The sequence below is a fragment of the Hyperolius riggenbachi genome, chromosome 2, assembly GCF_040937935.1.
Source record: "Hyperolius riggenbachi isolate aHypRig1 chromosome 2, aHypRig1.pri, whole genome shotgun sequence".
Classification (NCBI taxonomy): Eukaryota; Metazoa; Chordata; class Amphibia; order Anura; family Hyperoliidae; genus Hyperolius; species Hyperolius riggenbachi.
This window is the reverse complement of record NC_090647.1, coordinates 162118937-162143452: the sequence shown is the minus strand read 5'-3', so window position 1 is coordinate 162143452 and position 24516 is coordinate 162118937. Positions and strand designations below refer to the sequence as shown.

General features: G+C 44.1%; 1 protein-coding gene across 1 annotated transcript in view; it reads left to right on the top strand.

The window, feature by feature from the left end:
* Positions 1-645: 645 nt before the first annotated feature.
* The window catches only part of TNFSF11 (TNF superfamily member 11), a 45378-nt gene continuing 21507 nt past the window's right edge, over positions 646-24516 (top strand). Inside the window, exon 1 of the mRNA XM_068267787.1 lies at positions 646-824. Coding sequence (XP_068123888.1) covers positions 663-824 — 162 coding nt within the window. The 5' untranslated portion in view covers positions 646-662. The remainder of the gene's footprint in view (positions 825-24516) is intronic.

Sequence of the window (24516 nt, the reverse complement as noted above, 5' to 3'; positions counted from 1 at the left end):
GTTTCCTTTAAACTGTGAGGCACAATTTCTTCTTTGAGGCACAGCTAGTGACATTAAGTTACAGGTACAATAATTGAGAAATGAGGGACCCCGAGGACAGCGATCAGCGCCAGCACACTCAGGAGGAGGTAATCTAGTCCACCAAGGGCGTCATTCATTTTTGGGAGTCTTATATTAGCACTATACAAATGCTTAATAATAATGTCTAATCTCTACTCTGTTTATACAGTATATGTATGACTTATTGAATGAGTAGAAGGTCGAACGTGTGTATCAAACCCAGTATGCAGACAGCTCTCTCAGATTTATTGCAGCAAATTAATTTGCTCTAAATCTGAGGGAGCTGTCTGCATTATGTATTTTTTTTTTTTTTTTTACAAGATTGTTGGCAGTCATGCACTCCTCCCATTAGGGGGTTGGATAATATGCTGGTGAATATAGTGTGTAAACATGTGTGTATCATCCAGCGACTCTGGGCAGACAAATAAAGCCTGCACATATAAAGGGATGCTGAGGATGCCTTATTCTGAATTGTAGCCAAAACTTCCTCTGAACAGTGTGATTGGCTGCTTCCTGGTCCATCCTCCGGCAGGTACTGCTTATCACTGCGGGAGCGGCTGGCATCTCTGCTCAGTCAGTCTCATCTAGAGAGTGGTGCGGGGATGAGCCCCGGAGGGTACCTGCGAGGGGCAGCGGAGCTCGAGGGTCCCCCGGAGATCGCTAAACAATCACACACATATCCCAAGTCCATCTATCTAGCAGTGATATTTCTGGCATTGCTGCAGGTTGGCTGTACGATGGGGCTCTTTCTCTACATTAAGCAGGTGAGTACCAGACATGCCTGTGTGGCAGCAGGTCACTGCTTATCCTCTATATACTGAACAGCACTAGAATGTATTTATATGTCATCACTCCCATCATACAGCCAGGAAAGAAGACCTGTCATGTCTATCAGGTCACTAGTGTCCCTGTGATCATATGATTACATGATTGTGATTCTGGTTGTGCTTTTACTAAAATGCACCTTGTATTATCATAGCACAGGACCATCATTTTACATATAGCACAGAAGTTTGTGCATATTTTAACAGTATGTTACCTTAACACAGGAATTACAGTATATAGGAATCTAAATGTCTGTGTTTTATTGCAGTTATAAAAATTATGAATGGATAAACTGGAATATTCCTTTCAATCTATTCAGATGGTAGAACCACATCCTGGGATCTGCTCTTGTTATGGTTTTCTCTCAATTTGTAAGATTTATATTATTGCGCCATTCATTCTTCATTCAGTAGGTTTGTGTAATGTGTGTGGGCAGACAGTCCATTGTCATTATTTTACATTGTTTTCATTATAAATTGAAATGGTGAATCTCAAATTTTTGTATAAGGGTCCTCTGTGACACCAGTTGTTGTCTTGCTGGCCATACACTATACAACTGCATTTTCGATTGGCACTGATTGTGATTAACAATCGACTCGTGATCAGCCTGCATTGGACATCATCTCGAACCAACATTGTGGTTCTCATGATGTCGATCATGATGCCAATGGAAACCCCATTTTTTTACCCAATTCGATGTTTTTCTCTAATTGGGCAAATAAATTGTATAGAGTATGGCCAGCTTTTGCTTCCTTAAAATGTTTGCGATCCAAGGGACATCCCGTCACCTTAACCTGAGTGATCTCTATTCTAAACAACTTTGTCTCGTATCTGCTGCTCCTGTGAATCGCAGGCTGTGAAAAGTCCTTTCAGCCTGCAGAAAAATAGAACAGCCAGTCAGAAGGTGAAGTGAGTAAAGAGAACAGATGCAGATGTTTTCTGAATGTCTCTGGAACCATGTAACTGTGATTTTGGGGCACATGAGGCCTCATGGTACCCAAAATAGAATGTACCGGTAAATCTGTTTTTTTTTTCTTTCATTTTGAATACACAGAGTTGGCTTTGTACAGAACTGTGAAGAAGTCTGGTAAAGCGTGTTCATGTAATTCAGTCCTGAGCAGAATTTTCCTGTTTTCGCATGTAACTGGCTTAGTGAAATGATCAGCTTCACAGACATGACTGCATTTCGCCCTTTGATAAATTACCTGCACCCCTCTCACTCTCTTCAGGCATTGAGTGTATTTCTATGGTAATCAGATGTTCTTTCCATTAGGGGGGGGGGGGGGGGGGGTGAATGTGAGTGACCCCGGATATTTCAAGTATAGCTTATTATGCTTTTTCCATGTGATGATTACTGTTTACATCCATTCTCCATCCAGACCTGCTCATTGATTACACATTGTAGAAACAAGTAAGAAAGAGCTTTATCAATCAAACCATAGTGGATTTAAACTAAATATAGCTTGACTGTAGTAACTCATATTTAAGGCCCCATTCACATCACAAACGCTGATGGCCATGCGTACAGAACGCAACACGTACGAACGCACGCCATCCGCGTTTGTGTGCGTTGCGTGGCCATGCGTTTTTACAAAAAATGCGTGCAGCATGCGTTCCTGGACCGCACAGGTCCGGAACGCATGCAGTGTGAACATCAGACAGTGCACTCTATGCTCTGTCTGATGTTGTGCGTGTCGGCCACCTGAGCTGCGAGATGATTGGTTGACATGACATGATTCATCATTACTGAGCACTGCATTTGCTAAAGGTGCCCACTAATGTTACAGTCTTGATTGTACAATCTTACCAAATCTATGTACAGTATAATCTCGTTATAGTAAACTCCAAGGAACCAGGAAAAGTGGTTTATTATATCAGAAGTTTACTATATCAGAAATTGTCCTAGTAATGGCCCTGCATACCCTGGTACATTCTCTGTTGCGAAGGACCAACTCTGTCCTCCCATTGGAGGTACAGTACACGCATTTAGTGGACTACAAGGTTAAGTATACCTTACGGCTGCATAGCCAGACTGGACAAATTGCTGGTACAGTATCCAGGGCTCCTTAAAAATTGCAGCCGTCACTGAATAGAGGCAGCTACTCTCTGCCTGTGAGTGGCTCCAATACCTTCGCAGGTGGGACTTGCAGCACATGTCCTGCAAAACTTTCTTCAAAATGCAGCTAATCATGATAAGCCACTCGCATCTGTAATGAAAGTGACTCCGATAACTCTGTGGGTGTGACTTAGCACTCCCCTCTCCACTCTCAGTTGCAGCGAGACCAGCCGGGACCTAATGAGGGGGTTTACTATATCCGAGTTTATTATAACGAGATTATACTGTAGTAAAAGTGTAAACTGCATGAATATACTTTGGATAGTAGCCCCTCATATTACATAGAAGTGGTAAGATTGTACAATGAAGATGGTATCATTAAAGTGGACATGAACTCTTACACAGGACACAAGGAAAACAAAGAGAAATGCACCCTGTATGTATTGAAATAGTTTAGTCTGTCTAATTCCCCCTCATCTGTGACTAATCACAAGTTGTAATTTGATCTCTCCCCTGTGTCACATGATTGCCACGGCAGAGATGGTAGATAAGCCCATTTGAAAGCACAGGAGGTTAAAAAAATGTCTGCTTCCATGAAAACAGGAAGAAGAAACAGTGCAGATTTATATTATGATTTGTATCAGCTGTAACAAAGACATTTTTTTTCTTTAAAGGTTGTTATGCTGTTGCGTATCTTTAAGAGCAGAGACAAAGTTCTTAGTTCAGGTCCACTTAATGCGCACCTTCAGAGATGCTACAAAGTCATTCTCTCACTATTACAGACACTCTGAAAGTCTACAACCACTGATAATATAGCTACTATCTAATATATACCCTGTTTTTAAAGGGATTTTCCACTTTTGTTGAGAAAACCATAATAAAAAATAATAACAGCCATATTTTCAGCTAGCTTACTACTTACTTTTTAGGAGCATTCAAAATCATGCTGTATATCATGTTGAATGCAAGGAAAAACATGGTGGCCTGAGTGTCAAAATGTGCCCTCAGTCAGTGGATTAGTGCAGGTGTTATAAATGAGCAACAGTGACTTCTGCTATGTGCAGCCAAGTACTCCTGCAGTAAGGTGGGGCTTCATGGGGAATCTGTAATTGGAATAGAGTTTTGCGGCCACAATTAAAAAGGAATGCAATGCTAAGGCCCGGTTCACATCTGCGTTTTTTTAACTGAACGTAACTGGAACGTATACTGTGCAAACGGAACGGATATGAAAGGATCCAATGTTAACCTATGGATCCATTCACATGCATCCGTTGGTATGGATACGTTCTGTACGTTCCGTTCCCCGGACCAAAAAAATGCAGCAGGCCCTAATTTTCCGGACCGTTCTGCCCAGCGGAACGGAATCGGGAAAAAAAAATGCTGTTGCATTGGGGCAATGGAAAACGGAACGTTTCTTCACACTAGTGAGAAAACGGACCATTCCACAAGGGATGGGGGAATGTGGGGATGCGAACCTGAGCAGCAGCCGGGTGGGTGGTGAGCGAACGTTAACCAGGCCTCGTATACATACCTAAAGGCCGGTGGTAGAGGCATCCATCTTCTTCCGTGTCATGTGACTACATAACGCATCATGTGACTAGTCACATGACGCGCTGTGTAATCACAGCACAAGAAGAGGAAGCCTCTGCTGCTGACATTAGGTATGTGTTTGGCAAACGGAGTGGAAACTGATCTGATCCATCGGTGATCAGATTAGTTTTCACAATTCGTTTGCCAATGTGCACAGAGCCACCCAGATCCGGTGAAGTGGAGACCGGATCCGCTCACCGGATCCGTTTGACTCATTTTTTACTAATGTGAACCGGGCCTAACTGTCAGTTCTGAAATTGCCAGGTGACTGCAAACTGAAAAGACAACATTTTAATACCATACAGTTGCAAAGGGACCACCAGTCTATGTTTATGGCAGTTTCATAATAAAAGTAGGATCTCCTCTGATTAGTTCAGTGTAGTCTGGATAAGATCTAGTCAGGCTGTGTGTTACTTGGCACATGTGAGGGTGGCATCTGGCGCAGAAGGCTGACACTGCTGGAATCGAGGAAGTGGAACATGTTCTGTGGTACAGATCTACTTTCCCTGTGACAGCAGGAACACAACAGATCGGGACAGCAGTGCGACATGTTATACTCACATTGCTTTGGGCACAGTGAAGCATACAGTCAATGAAAAGAATGCTTCACTTTTAGTGTTAACATGTGTGTTTAGCTGTAACACACTGCATGCAGTGTGTTACCATACCACACCACAACCCATTATACCGCTACACTGTGAACGTTGCATAGGTGGTGCATTGCAGTTAGGTAAGCCATGTTACAAGATAGCCATTACACCACACCACTGTGAACGTGACCTAATCGACAATAAGATCACATAACTGAACTACTTGAGTATCGACAAATGCATTACTGAGTGCTAGCACTAAATGTATCTACTTTGTATCCATACATACTATGCTACCTATTGTTCTCTGGATTGGAAATAGGAAATCTGTCTCACTGCCTACTTACTAAGGCTGAATTCACAGTGGTCAGTTGCATAGTGGCTGCGTTATGTATATGTATGAACTGCAATGGAGACTGGAAAAAGACTTTAACTCAAAGCCTGCATGCATCGCGTTACAATAACGTGATCGGTAACAACGCAGTACTGTGAACAGGCCCATACAATTGTATGGGCAGTGAGTAAGCATGCAGAATTATTCTGCAACACAACTGAGCACTGTGAACAGGGCATAAAGCTAGGCAGGTGCTACATATGCCCCATGTTAGATATGATTGATATTTTCCTGATCAAAAATCAGTAGGGACGTGTTGATTGTATCACCATCTTGCACCACTCGATAGCAATTATACTTGTGCAGAAATCTGATGTATTAGTGGAGTAGTCAGACCAAAGCAGCTGATCTGCATGCTCATTCTGGACCAGTCACTTATAGTGTATGGGGCAGAGCATCAGCACAAGTGGCATTGTTCATTAGAGAATGAAGATGGTAGCCTCCCTGTTCCTCTCACTTCAGGTTCCCTTTAAGGTATGAGTTAACATCTGCATGTTAATAACATACCTACGTTCACCGGAGCAATGGTTTGGACTATTTTACCTGCATTAGCAATAGCCCTTGAATCTTCTAGGTTTATTCTAGGCCATTTCCTCCAGTTTGCACTTGTCACAGGCAGCCACTGGCCATGAATGTACATAAGTTAATAAGGCTTTAGCCCACTGTTTTTACTATTCACAGGCGGGGAATTTTGGGTTACACATTCAGCCAAGAGATGGTCTAGTCTGGGAAAATTACACTAGATTTGAATATTATAATTCACTGACATGACTGTGAAACATAAATAAGTAACATCCTTTCTATGAAGGCTTTGGACTTGGAAGTTTGTTTTGTCAGTAATGAGCAATACGCATATGAATTATATCAGAGGGTAGTATATCACTTCAAATCACGTTTTCCTATAGCAACATTTTGAGGGCTCCCCCCCCCCCCAAGCCATACACTTGAGCAGTGAAGCCATTGCCCCCTTTTCCACATGGATATAGCAATGTAAAGTCACACATATATCCTGCAGAGTACACAGCAGAAGGGGACAGAGTTGAATAGTTACTCCATCCCATATTTAAACCTCACATAGGCTTTACATTAGTTTGTACCCACTTATGTCTCCAGGCCTGGTCCGCCCATGATGCCAAGTGAGGCGACCTCCTCAGACGGCAGAAGTCTGGAGACAGCACCAGGCAGAAACAGTAAATGAAGAGAGGGCCTGGCCAACCTATACTGGGGGCAACTGTACCTGGCTAACCTATACTGGGGGCAACTGTACCTAGCTACCAACACTGGGGGCACCTATAACTGGCTACCTATCTATACTGAGGGTGTTTTTTGGGGGGCTTGCCGCAGCTATGATGTGCGGTGCAAATTGTCAGGTGCTGTGCGATCATTCCAACTGGAGGGAGGAGGTTGGGTTGCATAGTGGCATGCACGGCTCACACAGACTCAGTAAGAGGTTCCTGGAATCTTTGCCCCATCACCCCTAGCGGCACCAGGGGGCGGAGCTACTTCTTGCAGCAGCCACAGACGGACCTGGTCCGGAGCCAGCAGGTAGAAAGGGCATCCAGGGCCAGTTGAATGCACATCAAGTGCGCCCCCCTGGAAGCCAGCACCCTGAGCCACCGCTCCGGTCGCTCAGGTCAAAGGCCAGCCATGATCATGATGGCCACACTTGTTTTATGACCCTTGTGAGATGGACCCCAAAGCCGTAAGGGGCAACAAGGGGAGGCAAGGAAATATTTGGGGAGCCCATCAAAGCTTGCTGGGGGCCTCATGGATTGTAGTTATGCCACTGGCCACTATTTCTGTCTCTGGTGATATCTCACCTCACAACAGTTTGGCCTCAATTCACTAAGCTTATCTCCTGTCTTTAATAACTCTTCTAGAGTTGTTACCATGGTAATAAGGCATGTAGTATTCAGGAAACATTTTACCTCAGGCAAACCTAAAGTTAACTCTTCTGTCTTTAAAATAACTCTTTAATCCTTAAAATAACTCCAGAGTTAAAGACAGGCTGTTCATTAACTGCGTGTGAAAATAACTACAGAGGAGGTAACTTAACTACAGAGGAGGTAAATTAACTACACAAGAGGTAACGTTAGGAATGAAGAGATAAGATAACTCTCTTACTAGTGGAGGTAAGTTTTCTCTTGCCTTATTATCTCCAGCATGATCTTAGTGAATGGAGGCCTATTATAGTCTCTGTTCCTTCCACTAGGCTGACAGAACAAAATGCCACTTTCTCGAGTGGATTACCCAATTGTCTGCAGTGTTAGTATCTGCTGGGCAGAAGAAAAAACAGCTTTTCGCACTGCAGCTGTTAGGAAGTATTTGGAATTATTTTGGGTACGTCTTGCTAGTGGTGTCAGAAAGTGAAAACAGAAAGCAGCGTGTGATTCAGCTCACTACAAACCACAGAGAACTCAAATATCAGGTTTTGGAGGAACTGGTCTTTAATCAAGGATGCAGAAAACCATAGGGCTCTTTGCAGTGATGATTTAGCCCAGCGGGTTGATGTTTTCATGAAAAGGTCCCTTGCTGTCTTCGGTGCAGTAGTATGGAACTTCTCAGTCTTCTCTCCAGCTGTGAGTGACTTTCATGCACTATTATTCTTTAGCTAAGGCTCAAATTTTGGGTTAAAAGAGAATACCACGAAGAATAGCATTTTCAATCTATGTCCAAAAAATATAACCTGCATAACATACCTCAAACTCCTTCTTTCTAGTTAACGCTTCAGCTTTTAAGGTACATACCCACATCCAATCTTAATTGCCCAATTTTACCACTTCCATGTAGTATGAGGGCCAACAGATTTATGTGTTCAAATACTATGAGCAGATTGTATAAGTCAGATCTTATACTACACTAGTAGACCTAAACCCGTTTCAAAACGGGCTCTAGGTCTGTGTTGAATCCCCTCTCCTCCCCTTCTCCCCTCCCCTTCCTTCCCTCTCACTCTCCCTGTGAACGCCGCAGTCACCGCGCATGCCCGTCCTCCCTCAGCTCTCCTCAGTCTCTGCATCCAACACCACACACACACACGCGCGCACGCACGCACGCACACACACACACACACTCCACACACACGCACGCACACACACACACACACTCCACACACACACACTCCACACACACACACTCCACACACACACACTCCACACACACACACTCCACACACACACACTCCACACACACACACTCCACACACACACACACACACACACACTCCACACACACACAGGGACGGCACTCCACACACACTCCACACACACTCCACACACACTCCACACACACACACACACACACTCCACACACACACACACACACACTCCACACACACACACACACTCCACACACACACACACTCCACACACACACACACTACACACACACACACACACTCCACACACACTACACACACACACACACACACACACACACACACACACACACACACACACACACACACACACACACACACACACACACACTCCACACACACACACTCCACACACACACACTCCACACACACACACACACACACACACTCCACACACACACAGGGACGGCACTCCACACACACTCCACACACACTCCACACACACTCCACACACACACACACACACACTCCACACACACACACACACACACTCCACACACACACACACACTCCACACACACACACACTCCACACACACACACACTACACACACACACACACACACACACACACACTCCACACACACACACACACACACACACACACACACACACACACACACTACACACACACACACACACACACACACACACACACACACACACACACACACACACACACTCCACACACACACACTCCACACACACACACTCCACACACACACACACACTCCACACACACTCCACACACACAGACACACACAGACACAGACACACACAGACACACACAGACACAGACACACACACACACGCACACACAGTGCAGGGAATCGGACGCATAGACAGTTAGGTTTTTATTATAGAGGATGGAAGTGATACAATTGTCCAAAGATTGGATGTGTGTTTGTAGCTTAACTGTTGCCCTTAATGATCGTGCATCGATCGTTATGGTGACAGTTTGGTAAATGAAGTCTGTGCAGACATGTTCCTCTGCTATAGCCAAGAGGGTGTGGGGAGGGAAGAGATGGCAGGCTGGTGCCCAGGTGGTTGGCTTCTGGTAAATTCATGGTAGGTATGATTAGTATGGGCTTGTTTGTTGCAGTTGTTTATTGTTTCGGCGTGCAAGTGTTCACACTTTACACACAAACATGCGCAATTCCTGTCACCTAGGTTTTGTACACACGTTTTGCTACTGCCTAATGCTTGCTACACTAGCAACACGGAGCTAACCAGAGCGTGGTCTTACATGGTGAGGGAAGAAGCTGAGGTCACCCAAGCGAAAAACAGCTGAGAAGGAGCGGAGGGCGGGTAGATGCGGATGCTGCAGGAGCCCTGGCCTGATCACCATACACATTCTTATATGCTCTCTTTTATTTTTGAGGTGATGTGTACCAACCTGCAAGCAAAGCATGGATACCCAGTAGATGTTGTATTATTTCTGAATTGCTTTATACCTGGTGAGCATTGTGTATATGGGGATAACATGACTGGATCACTTTTACAGCTCACAGGGAGTTCGCCATTTTTAGACAAGGTGGCTGGTGGTGGTGATCTATAGCCTGTTTTATTGCAGGTTGCATGGGACAGACATTGAAGATGTATTGAATCCACTGACAACTTGCCACTTGCTGCACAGTAGTTGATCTTCATTCATAAACTAAAAATGAACTTTTGTCTGAAGCCTGTATATACGAACCCTAACCCTCCACCCCTTACCCGAAAGCTCCACCACAACCCTAAAACCCTAACGTGAGATCTGCAATCTCTGTTACTGACTTCTCTAGCAGGGAAAACACTTATCTTTAGCCAATGATTTGGCTTACTGTATATGTTAAAGGGGGTTTAGAGTTGATAACAAGTTGTATCCTGTGCTATATTTGTATCCTGTACATTAAACAACATGTTTCTGTGGGCAAAGCCTCCACTGTAATTATATCTGAATAAATAATCCCTCTTTCAGACAGGCAGCTGATAGGCAGTGGATTTACCACCCATCAGCTGCTCTCTGCACCAGCAGGGAACAGGCGCTTGTTAGCACTCGGTGCTGCCGGTGGACAAGCGCTCCTCCCCTGGAGTCACATCTGAGTGCGGCCGCTGAGATGCGTGGTGTTACATGCATTTTAATTGCACCCAAATGGCACTCGTGGAGACGCTGAACTGCTTGGCAAATGCACAGTTCAGCCATCCTTCTGAAAGAGGCCTTACAGAAACAAATTGGTTATGGCTTCAATTATCAGAGGTTTAGTATAATCAAACATTGATGATCTTGATATTTGGAGATGCATTTGGAATCTGAGTGTAAAGTCATTATTTTAGAAGCTGTTATGCGGCCAGTTTTGTAATGATGAGTTTTGAGCCAAGAAGAATGGAACTGTGTGGCAGGAAGTTCCCGTCATGACATCACGGTTATAAGTCTGGGGATTTCTTTACTGGCCAGACTGCTCCACTCATCTCAGTAGTGCTGAATGCTTGTGCTGTAGCTATAATTGTAGTCTATTTCCCTTAGGAGAGGAACATTTCATTTTTATCAGGCTTGTAGGATGCTTCATTGTATGGGAATCCCACACAGCTATAAAAATGGTTACAATTGTAACTAGAATGTCCTAAATGTTCCCAAGTGATGTCATCTGCCAGCAGAGTCAGCTTTTACTTATGTTGCCATTGAACATTTAGGAAGATCTTCCTCAGAAATGATTTTATGAGGTGTGTAAAGTTTCACCCAGTGAGATATTTTACTTTTAGGTACATTGTAAATAAAAAAATAAAACGGTTTAAACTTTTTTAGTACCATCCTTATTGACATGAACAATGTAAAGCGAGAGGTATATGGAGCCTGGCAGTCTTACTAATCTTTCATGCATCAGAAGGGTCTGAATAACACACCTGAAACAAGCATGTGGCAAATTCTAAAAGTATACCGGATATGACGTGACATGAGATAAACATATCTATGTACAGTGCCAAGCACACAAATAAGTAGCCTGTTTCTCTTTTTATTTTTGTGCCTGAAAGAGTTAACCATACCGCAAGTGACAGTTAAACACAATGCAGGTGACAGTTTCTGTCTTGTCAGACCCTTGTTGATTATAGGGTAGCTTTCACTCAGGGCCGGATTTACCATAAGGCACTGTAGGCACATGCCTACAGGTTTGAAAGAAAGGGGGAGAACCGAGAGCCCAATATGGTGTAGTATGTTAATGAGGTGATGTCTGATGCAAACACACACAATGGTTATACTCACAAGGACGGGTCGCCTCCAAGGCAACCACTGGATAAGCAGGCGGGGAGAATTGTAACCTGACCCCGCTCAGGGTTAAGAAGTCGCTCTCTGTAGATAGAAGGAAATGGGGATACACCCCTCCACCAAGGGTGGACTAAACAGTTATGTGGTGTAACAACAGAGGCGCCAAGTAGAGTAAAATTAGTTAAAATTGTTAAAAAGGGGGAAGTGGGTGGACTCACCTCCCTTCTGAAAAAATGGCCAGACAACGGGCAGGTTACTTCAAGTTTAAAGTAACATTTATTATGAGCTCCAAAAGTGCAACGCGTTTCACGGGTAACAGTCCCACTTCTTCAGGCAAACAATTTTTGGAGGGAGCAAAGTCGGGTCAAGAGCCAGATATAGCGCCTCTGCCTCACAGAGTCGCTATATCTGGTCTGCATGCTTGTTCAGCGTCTATGGCTAAGGGTGCATATACACTTTTAATTTTGATTGGCCAATAACTGGCCAGTTTCAATGTTAGTATCAGCTATGCTATGCTTTATTGCAAAGGACTGATGTGTAGACTGAGTGCTATGTTATTTTTATAAAAAGTGGCTGTATTTGTAAAGATGTGATCTTGTAACAGGCTGTTTTTCTATCTTGCCACAATAAAAAGATTTAAAAACAAACAATTTTACCACCCCCCTTGGCCAATCAAAACTGGATGTGTGTACCAGGCCTTAGAGGCTCAGGATCAGAAAGACATCCAGGCAATGTGCATTGTTTTAAAAGGAAATTAATATGGCTGCCTCCATATCCCTTCCACTTCAGGTGTCCTTTAATTACTGGTACATATTTTTGCTTTAGTAAATGCTCAGGGCTCAAAATTAACCAAGCCAAATCAGTATTCATGCTAATAGATACGATGGCTCCCCTTGCCAGCTCCTCCTCTTTCTGTTCTACCTTTTTGCAGAACTCGCAGAGGAACAGAACAGAATTCTTCTTGAGGCTACTTACACACCAGGACGTTGCGTTTAGGGGACGCTATAGGGCACATAACGTGCCCCTAACGCAACGCCTGGTGGTGTTGGAGCAGGATGCTACCAAGAGCCGCGTTACAAGCAGCTCTTGGTGCGCCTGCTCTGTCGAAGGCGCTGCGGAGACCACGCGAGCGGAGCTCTCCGCATCACGTGGTCCCACCAGCCAATCAGCGGCCGCTCCAAAGAGTAAACACTGCAAGTGCAGTGAATGCCAAGTAGCCATGTGCCTGGCTACGTAGCGGCCTCTCCCCGCCTCCTCTCCGCCCCTAAAATAAAAAAAAACACCCGTACTGAGCATGTGCAAACAGTCTAACGCGGCTTAGCCGCGTATAAAGTACTGCATGCGGTACATTGTCTTGACGTGAAGCGTTACTGTGTAACGCAACGTGGGCACTGTGAACAGCCCATTGATTTTTCAATGCTGTGCGGTGGGGGTGCGTTACAGGCTGCTCTAACGTGCGCCTGTAACGTCCCACTGTGAAAGCAGCCTTAAAGGACCACTATTGTGAAAAAATTAGGCAGTTAAAATCTGACAGATCCGACAGGTTTTGAGCCAGTCCATCTCCTCGTGGGGGATTCTCAGGGTTTTCTTTGTTTTGAAAAGCATTTCCTGGAGATTGCAGTTCTTGCCTGGGTCATAGCAGACCGCAGAGAAGATTGCTTAAAGGCTAATGAAATAGCGTTTGTGCAATTCTAGTGATGTGCAGACCTGCCGTGAGAAGTCTCTGTAATAAATCTCAGACAAGCTGAAATTATTACAAACATTTGTTACTATGGGTACGTGAGGCAACTGCAGTTGCACAAATGCTATATCATGAACATTTGTAGATAATGCAACATTGTGAGCTGCTACTTCTAAAGAAATTATCCAAGCAAGAAAGTAATTTACTCAGCCTAACAGGTTATCTCCATATTAAGCATTAATACCTGCTCTGTAACATTATCAGTGCATGCCTTGCCTAGGTACCTGTAATGTTACAGCATACATATAATAAAAGCATCACTTTAAAGCAGATCACTTTATAACTGAATGTCAGCCCATCTGTGATTAGGGCGTAACTTCCCTTTGGAGAAGGAAAAGCTACAATTATCTTTCATCTTTTTCTTTAATGCTACACTCTATTTAAATAGCACTTGCAGTCATATCTAAAGTCATTTACTGTATGCAAAATGTAAATGGAAAGTGTTACATACATGCACAGCCTGATATTTTACAGCATCTGCATATTAGAGCTAACCAGTGATCCCCGATTCTTTAAAGAATCTACTGCGTGCGCCCGCCACAGAGCCCCCGCTGCGCAGTTGTAATATAAGCTCCGTACATATTACAACTGCCTTTTAGATTGAGGCTGGGTGCACACTTGTCAGTGCGTGAATGTGCATTTTCAGTGCGTTCGCAGTTTTTTTTGCACATGCGGTTTGTTGCATTTTGCATGAGTTTTAATGCGTTTACATTTGCATATACAAAATGCATATGCTCCTGCCGCATTGTGAACATTGCATAGGTGGTTCATTGCAGTGCAGCAAGCTGTGATACAAAGTGGCCTTTACACCGCCCCCACTGTGAAAGCCTAAAGCCTTTACTGACCTGCATTGGCCAAGCGATTGCCAATTTATATCAGCATGACTTGGGCTTCTTTCACACTTAGGCCACATACACACATCAGACCATAGTCTTTGGAAAATGAAAGATCACAGACCAATCTTACCACCCTTCCTGTAGTATAAGAGCCATACTCTACACAGTCTTTTCTATGGAGCTGAACTCCACATCAGGAAAAAATCTTTGCAAGATGCTGCACACACAGGTGCTGTACAGACACAAAAGATCAGTATCTGCAAAAGATCTGTTCCTGCCAAAAATCCATTCCTGCAAATTGCAATGATAGTCTATGAGATCTGCAGATCATCACACACATGATTTAACTGACATTCATCTGCAGATCCGCAGATCTGAAAATCCATCCTGGTGGATCTGATCTGCAGATTAATGTCAGTTAAATCATGTGTGTATGATGATCTGCAGATCTCATAGACTATTATTGCATTTTGCAGGAATGGATTTTTGGCAGGAACAGATCTTTTGCAGATACTGATCTGTTGTGTCTGTACAGCATCTGTGTGTGCAGCATCTTGCAAAGATTTTTTTCTGATGTGGAGTTCAGCTCCATAGAAAAGACTGTGTAGAGTATGGCTCTTATACTACAGGAAGGGTGGTAAGATTGGTCTGTGATCTTTCATTTTCAAAAGACTATGGTCTGATGTGTGTATGTGGCCTAAGGCCTTGATTCACTAAACCGTGAAAATTTAAATCACACCTTTTTAAAGATATCACACATTATCAAAGTTAAAACGCCTTATTAGAGTACTTATGCCTGCTTATTGGCAATGGCACTCGTCCTGCCCTGAGCCCCTGTGCTCGTTATGCTACTCTGATAAGGTGTGATATATTTGATAAGGTTTGATATTTGAGTTATCACTGTTTATTGAATCAAGCCCTAAGAACGTTGCTTTAAGATCACAACATCGCTGAATGCAGCCAAAAACTCGCTTTGTACGTTAACGTTGCGGCGCGACAACGCAATGAGGCATATAGTACAATGAAAGTAATGCCCCACTGTCACTGTAAATGCACACATTATCCTGTAAACACACTGCATGCAGAACATTATCCCACTCAATGTGATAGTCCCCAAGGAATATCATTACATCACATTGTGATGTGGGGATATTGTCTGTTGGGACCCGAAGCAATGGACATAGTGTGAAAGGACCCTTAAAAGTGCTCCTCTGTGTTGGCCAGATATGTACGAGAACATTATTAGGGTCTCCACAGAGAATTTATGTAGCCATGGCCTCCCGGTGATGTTTAGCCTAGGCTGTTTATTATGTAGATTTCTACTCCCAGAGCATTCTGGGAGACCAGGAGTTATTTCTGCAGTAAACAAACATTCTGCAGTGATTCACCTACCAGAAGTAAAGATGTTGCCACCTGTAATAATTTAAGAATGTGAATTGGGAAGAGGAAAACTGTTATGATGGGCAAACATAAATTAATTATAATGTAATCTTGTTAAAAAATGTTTTATTTATTAAGCTATATAATGATTATATTGTATTGTTATGCCTTGTATTCTGTTGTACAGTGCCACTGAAGATTCTGGCGCTATATAAATCAATAATAATAAAGTCCCTCTTTATTTTTTTTTCAAATTCTTTATTTTTAGTAATTTCATATCAAATATTTATCATATACAACAAACATCTAACATAGACCACAACAGGGTATGCATATTGAGACCCCCTATCATCGACAGATTTATCAACAACCTTTTCTACTTGAGTATCTACCATCTACTTTTCTTTCTTCTCATAAAACCAATCGTTACCCCTCTTGTTGTGCCTTCCACTCATTCATTCATTTCTCACAAATCCACACAACCCATTCACATCGTCTTCCCTTTCCATTCTCTCTTCTTCTTCCCTTCCCTTTCTCTTCCCCTTTTCTTCTCTCCTCTATTCCCTCCCAATTCATCCACCGTCCCGGATCCATACCCCCTTTGACATCAAGCTCTTATGTATTCCTTGTCCCCTCCGCCCGTGATCAAAGATACCCCATCACTTGTCTATACTCTGGAGTCTCATTAAATCTATCCCATTTTTCCCATGTCAGTTTAAACTTCTTCTCTTTCTTATTTATTGAATGGGTCAAGCCCTCCATACGTTGTATATAGTGTATCTCTTGGAACCACTCTGCGATCCGAGGAGTCAAACAGGACTTCCAATGTCTCCCAATTAAAATTCTAGCCGCGTTTATCAGATGGCAGCATAAAGATTGCCTATAATTACCAACACTAACCTCACTATAATGTAATAAGAAAAAGGCTGGATCATCTGTAGGTTTCATATCTGTTAATTTACTTATATAGTATTTAACTTCCATCCAGAATCCTCTTATCTTTGAGCAGTTCCAAAAAATATGAAAAAATGTACCTTCACTTTCACCGCACCTCCAACACATCCCATCCAAATCCACATACATCTTCTTTAATTTATCCGGCGTCAGATACCACCTTGTAAGTATTTTATATCCTGATTCATGAATCCTTGCTGAGATCGATGTCCTATATGACAATTTTATTATCTTCCCCCATTGCTCATCTGTAAAGGAATACTTTAAATCCTCCTGCCATTTCAACTTTAGTTGATTGGTTAGGTCTTCCCCCTCAAGTAATTCCCCATATATTTTTGCTAAAATTCTCCTAGTTCCCCGTGCGGAGTCACACATCTGTTCAAACTTTGATAACTCACGGCCAAAATCCTCCTTCCTTCCTTTAGATAATACAAAATGTTGGAATTGCATTAGGCTCCACCATTTAATATTTACGCCTCTAAACTCTTCTTCTAACTCTTTCACAGATTTCCATCCCTCCTCCTTCAGTAACGCTCTAGCTCTTACTCCCTTCCCCATTCTAAGCTCTCCATTCTCTTTCCTATTACATCCCAACTTGAACTCTGGATTATCCAGAATTGGCATAAGGGGAGATGGGGTTGGGGCAAGTGCTTTTTTATCTCTAAATTTATTAAATATCTTAAGTGTCTGGTTTATCAGTATACTTGCTGGATGCCTGCTCTTATAAGACCCTGAGAACCATAGGATATTATGTATAGGGAATTCCACCGTATTCTGTTCAATATCTACCCATAATTTCACCTCGCTTCCCCTATGCCAATCCACGGCCCTGGTCAGGACCGCCGCACTATAATACAGATATGGGTCTGGGGCCGCTAGCCCCCCTTTATTCTTTGGTAACGTTATTGTAGTAAATTTTTGTCTCGGGGATTTATCTTTCCATATAAACCGCGTAAATTCCCTTCTAAGTTCTCTGAAGTACTTCATGGGTACAGGAATTGGTACAGTTTGGAATATATATAACAGTCTAGGCATTGCGTTCATCTTTAGGATATTTATCCTCCCTATCATTGAGACCTTGATCTTTCTCCATTTTAATAAATCTCTTTTTAGATTGGCCAGGATTGGATAATAATTCAACTGATACGTTTTTTGGATATCCCCAGGTATTTTTACTCCCAAGTACGTAATCGCCTCTGTTACCCAACGGAATTTGAAATTCGTTTTTATCTTTTCCCTCTCCGTCTCAGACATATTTATCCCCATTGCCTGACACTTATCCCAATTAATTCTAAAATTTGCCAGGTCCCCGTATTTCACAAATTCCTTCATTAAATTTGGTAATGAGATGTGTGGACTCCGCACGTAAAACAACAGGTCATCAGCAAATGCTGCAACACAATGCTCTCTCTGTCCTATCTTAAAACCCAGGATATCGGGGTTATTTCTTACAGAACATAGGAATGGTTCTAATATCAACGCGAATAACATTGGTGACAGTGGGCACCCCTGGCGTGTGCCATTTTGTATTTCCAGAGGATCAGAGAGTATACCGTTGACCCTTACCCTAGCCGTCAAACCCCCATACAGGGCAAGGATCCACGTCCTCATGTTCACTCCCACTCCAATATGGTGTAATACAGCTTTTATACAATCCCAGCCGACCCTGTCAAAAGCCTTCTCAGCATCAGTCGATAACAGCATGACAGGGTCGGCTGAGGTTCCAGCCCACTGGACCAGATCTAGTGTCCTCATAGTGTTATCCCGTGCTTCCCTAGTAGGGACAAACCCCACCTGGTCTGGGTGTATTATTTCCTGTATCCATGGCAGCATTCTGTTTGCTAATATTTTTGCATATATCTTAAGGTCTACGTTTAATAACGATATTGGCCTATAATTTGCACACTGAGACGGATCCTTACCCTGCTTGTATATAACTGCTATGTGGGACTCCAAGGAATCCCGACCCCATCCTCTTTGATCCCCCTTCCCATCTACCAGGGCATTTAATGTTGACACCCAGTGGGATTCCAAATCTTGAAAAAATTTCTCAAAATATTCTATCCCAAAGCCGTCCGGGCCAGGGGCTTTCCCTCTGGCCATACTTTGTATGGCTCTTTTCAGTTCCCACCCCGTAATTGGTGCTTCCATCTGTTCTATTTCTGCTATACTTATTTTCCCCAATCCACTTTTTTCTAAGTATTGCGTGAGCTCATATTCCTTTAATTTTGTTTTCTTTAAGTTATATAATTTTCCATAGTACAGTTTAAATAATTCCGCCTGCTTTTCACTTTTATACTGTTTAATCCCACTGGGGTCACAGATATATGTGATATGATTTGCTGTCTGTTGATCTCTTAGTGCTCTGGCCAACATCTTTCCTGCCTTGTCTGCATATTGATAATAGTATCTTTTACATCTATGTGCCGCATATTGTGCCTTTGTAAACATCATTGATTTTAATTTCTCCCTTTCTGCCACCAATTCCCCTTTTATTTCATGTAATAGGGTCTTCTTATGTGTCTTTTCTAAATTGGTTATTCTTTGTATACACTCCATCATTTCCCTTTCCCTTTCCTTTTTGATTCTACTCCCCTCCTGGATTAAAATTCCCCGAATCACACACTTGTGTGCCTCCCATATACTTATAGGAGACACATCAGTGGTAGTATTAATTTCAAAGTATTCCTTTAATTCCTTCGTTATCCTTTTAACTATATCTTCCCTACCCAGCAAGGAGACATTCATTTTCCAGTTATACTGTTTTTTACTTTGATCCCTTAAACCCAACTCCAGGAAAATTGGGGCATGATCTGCCAGCGTTACCACCCCTATATCTGTATTTATTTTCTCCGAGAGAAGACTATGCGAGATCAAAAAATAATCTAATCTCGAGTATTTATCATGTGGGTTTGAATAAAAGGTATAGTCTCTCTCCACTGGGTGCTGTATTCGCCAAATATCTATCAATTGTGATTTAACCAGTCTTTGTTTACATCTTCTTATTACCCCCTGGGAGAGGCTAGACCCTCCCGTAGATGAGTCTAGATCCGGGTCAAGGACAAAATTGAGGTCTCCCGCTATCAGTCTCGGACCATCCGCAAATCCATCCAATGCGTCCAAGGCCTTGTCCATAAATGCCACCTGAGCCACATTCGGGGCATACACTGTGCCCAAGGTTAATTTTTGTGAATTAAAGGTTCCCTTAATATATAATAATCTACCATCATTGTCTGTATATTTCTCTATATTTTCTACCTTGACCTCCTTTGAAATTATTATTGCCACCCCTTTGGTTTTAGTATCCTGAGAATTACTATAATAAGAATATGGAAATCTTTTATCCGTTAATTTTGGGTGTATTGCTCCCCTCAAGTGTGTCTCTTGAATGAAAGCTATATGTACTTTAGATCTATGAAGGAACTGCAACAGCATTGTCCTTTTTTCCGGGATATTCAAGCCACAGACGTTTAAGGACAGAAATTTAAGTTGGCTCATTAATCCTATCGTTTTCTTTCTCAGCTAAGGATGGCATCCAGGACAAGTTCTTGACACTAACATATTCAGAGAGATACTCGAAGTGGAAAACCTTTCCATTCATCCCCTCATTCTCTACACCACTCAACACATACACAACCCACCATCTTAGTGGATTTAATCCACTATACCCCCTCAGGGGGTTCTTGAGAACATGTCTCTTTCTGGGGAGACATCCACTACTCCCTTCTGGACCCTTCTCCATGGTCCCTGGGGTACAAAGCGCCGACACAACTCGCCGTCCCTCCGTCCCCCCCCCCCGGAACCCACCACCGGCCCGCGCCGACGCGCGCCCAGCGGGCGCCCGGCCAGTCTCGCCGAGCACCCCCTAGGCGCACGCCGCCGCGGGCCAGCCGCCCCCCGACCGTCGCCCCCCAAATCAGGGCGCAGGCCGGGGGGCGGGGGGCGGAGGGGGGGGAAGCAAGCCCCCTTCCCCCATCACCCACCCCCGCCCTCACATTCCCCCCTCTGCCAATGCGCCATCAAAGAGAGCCATTCATGGGCCCGGGTCCCCAATCAGCGAGCTGTCTCATGATCAAAAAAAAAAATGACCCACCGGGGAGGGGGGGGGGGGGGGAGAGGGGAGGGGGGGGCGCACCGACCCCGCGCGGGGCCCCCGGGGGGGCCGCCCGTCCTGCGAGCGACCCCCCCCGGGCCCCCCACCCGGCCCCGGCCCCGCCCCCCCCCCCCCCACCGGGCCCCCCAGACCACCACACAAGCAAAAGAAAAATATATATATACAAGTCAAAGACATTAACCAAAGTAGGTCCCCCTCCCTCTCCCCCGCCTCACCTCCGCAATTTTCATGCTTATCACCCTCCGTATTTCAACTCAATACAAGCTTATATCATCCTAGGATTCCCACATTCTTTTGTTACCTCCACACCCCCATTTCCTTTATACCTCATTACCCTGCAGGAGGGAAGACAGGTAGAAAGAGAGAGATCACCAAATACATAATCAAAAAACACAACATAAATCAGCCATTCTTGTGCTTGCCCTATACATCCCCCATCTCACCCTATTCTAGTTAAATTACCTTCTTATACTTTAGTGCAATTTCTTTATAATTTCAATACAATCTATTCTCAAATCCATTGTGTACATCCTTAATAAGACCTCTAAAAATGAGGATTAAGTCCTATATTCCCACATTGATTCTATATTCCCCTTCCCCTTTAAGGTGCAAATCATCTTCGTTTCCATCTTCTTTTCCCCAAATCACTTATATTATACCTTTATTCACTCTTCTGTTTTCCCACCCATCACCTCTATCCCCGTCCACCTCCACACAACCCCTCCCCCCCCCCACCACCATTTGAGGGTATCAACTCTCCCGCTTGTCACCCGGTGGTCCATGGGGGCTCCTCTAATAATGTCTTCAGGTCACACATTCCTCCCTTAGTGCAAAAAGTCACCCAGACCCCCATTTTATGTTCAAGGCACCAGGCCATCAAGACCTATATACTTCACCATTTCTGCGTGTTCAGTTCAGTTCAATGATACTTCATGTCTTTCCCGATCTTTCTTTTCTCCTATCCAGAAATAGATCCTCCGGAACCCAATCCGGCAGCTCGACCTCTTTATAGCTATATCTGTTGGAGTAAGGCCACATACACACATCAGACTATAGTCTTTTGAAAATGAAAGATCACAGACCAATCTTACCACCCTTCATGTAGTATAAGAGCCATACTCTACACAGTCTTTTCTATGGAGCTGAACTCCACAGTAGAAACAAATCTTTGCAAGATGCTGCACACACAGATGCTGTACAGACACAAAAGATCAGTATCTGCAAAAGATCTGTTCCTGCCAAAAATCCGTTCCTGCAAATTGCAATGATAGTCTATGAGATCTGCAGATCATCATACACACATGATTTAACTGACATTCATCTGCAGATCAAGCAATCATCCGCAGATCTGAAAATCCATCCTGGTGAATCTGATCTGCAGATGAATGTCAGTTAAATCATGTGTGTATGATGATCTGCAGATCTCATAGACTATCATTGCAATTTGCAGGAATGGATTTTTGTCAGGAACTGATCTTTTGTGTCTGTACAGCATCTGTGTGTGCAGCATCTTGCAAAGATTTTTTTCTGATGTGGAGTTCAGCTCCATAGAAAAGACTGTAGGTATGGCTCTTATACTACATGAAGGGTGGTAAGATTGGTCTGTGGTCTTTCATTTTCAAAAGACTATGGTCTGATGTGTGTATGTGGACTTAGGGAGATACTATGAGAAACCAGTATGATCCATAGGGAAGCATGGAAAATTCATGGGATTGCAGCAGGGGAGGACTGGCCAGGGGGGAAGGGGGGAGATTTCCCCCCAGGCTGCCTCTCATTTAATGATTTAGGGCTGGTGCATGGCCTGTTGCATTCAGGTTATTGTATAAGGCAATATGAACCACTAGGTTGGCTGAGGGAAGTAAAAGCCCAATTAGCAATTAGAGGGCGGGAAAGTAAATATACACAGCATGATGCAGAGCAGAGGCTTGCCTGGAGGGTCTGTGGGAAAAAACTGTCTGCTCTCTTACCATCATAGCTCCCAACTTTCCCTCTTATGAAGGGACAGTCCCTATTTGGATATACAGTAAGTGTGTGTGGGGGGACCACTTGGGATGAGGCTGCCATGAACATGGGCCTCTAGTTTGTTTTCCCCCCGGGCCAAAAGGTCCCAGTCCTCTCCTGGATTGCAGGTAGCACAGTGAGGGAAAGCGCCCAAACAGTCATGAATAATAACTAATAAATAATTAATAAATAGAGACACCCCACCCATTTGAATGTACAGGATGGCTGCCAGGGGCTGGAGGAAGTCCCAGGTAAGTCGATTTTTGGTTTATAATCATCTTGGTCCTTCCCTTTAACCACTTGCCGACCGCGCACTCATACCGCGCGTCGGCAAAGTGGCAGCTGCAGGACCAGCGACGCAGTATTGCGTCGCCAGCTGCAGGCTGATTAATCAGGAAGCAGCCGCTCGCGCGAGCGGCTGCTTCCTGTCAATTCACGGCGGGGGGGCTACGTGAATAGCCTGCGGGCCGCCGATGGCGGCTCGCAGGCTAAATGTAAACACAAGGGGAAATAATCCGCTTTGTTTACATTGTACGGCGCTGCTGCGCAGCAGCGCCGTAAGGCAGATCGGCGATCCCCGGCCAATCAGCGGCCGGGGATCGCCGCCATGTGACAGGGGACGTCCTGTCACTGGCTGCACAGGACGGATAGCGTCCTGTGCAGCCCGGAACACCAGGGGGGCCAGGTAGAAGAGGGAGGGGGGGATTTCGCCGCGGAGGGGGGCTTTGAGGTGCCCCCCCCGCAACACCGGCAGGCAGGAGCGATCAGACCCCCCCAGCACATCATCCCCATAGTGGGGGAAAAAAAGGGCCATCTGATCGCTCTGGATGCACCCTGATCTGTGCTGGGGGCTGTAGAGCCCACCCAGCACAGATCACAAATAACAGCGCTGGTCCTTAAGGGGGGGTAAAGGGTGGGTCCTCAAGTGGTTAAAGAGAAACTCCAGTGAAAATAATGTATTAAAAAAGTGCTTCATTTTTACAATAATTATGTATAAATGATTTAGACAGTGTTTGCCCATTGTAAAATCTTTTAAATCCCTGATTTACATTCTGACATTTATTACATGGTGACATTTTTACTGTTGGCAGATGATGTAGCTGCCGCATGCTTTTTGGCAGTTGGAAACAGCTGTAAACAGCTATTTCCCACAATGCAACAAGGTTTACAGACAGGAAACTGCCAGGAATACGTACTCAGAGTTTCTTGTGGGAGGGGTTTCACCACAATATCAGTCATACAGCGCCCCCTGATGGTCTGTTTTTGAAAAGGAATAGATTTCTAATGTAAAAGGGGGTATCAGCTACTGATTGGGATAAAGTTCAATTCTTGGTCGGAGTTTCTCTTTAAGCTGCCAGGAACGGGGATGTCTTACATTCTCATCAGTTGTCCGTATTGTTATAGCTCACCGAGGGGAAGTTTCTAGGCTAAATTGCACCCAGGGCGAGGGTGTAAAAATGTGTCCCCCTCCCCCCCCCACCCCCGTGGACTCGGGAACCCTTACTCTTTAGGGACAGTCACACATCCGCAGGCCACAAGTAGATCTGCCTACTTACTAGGGACCAGCCGCTCATCCAG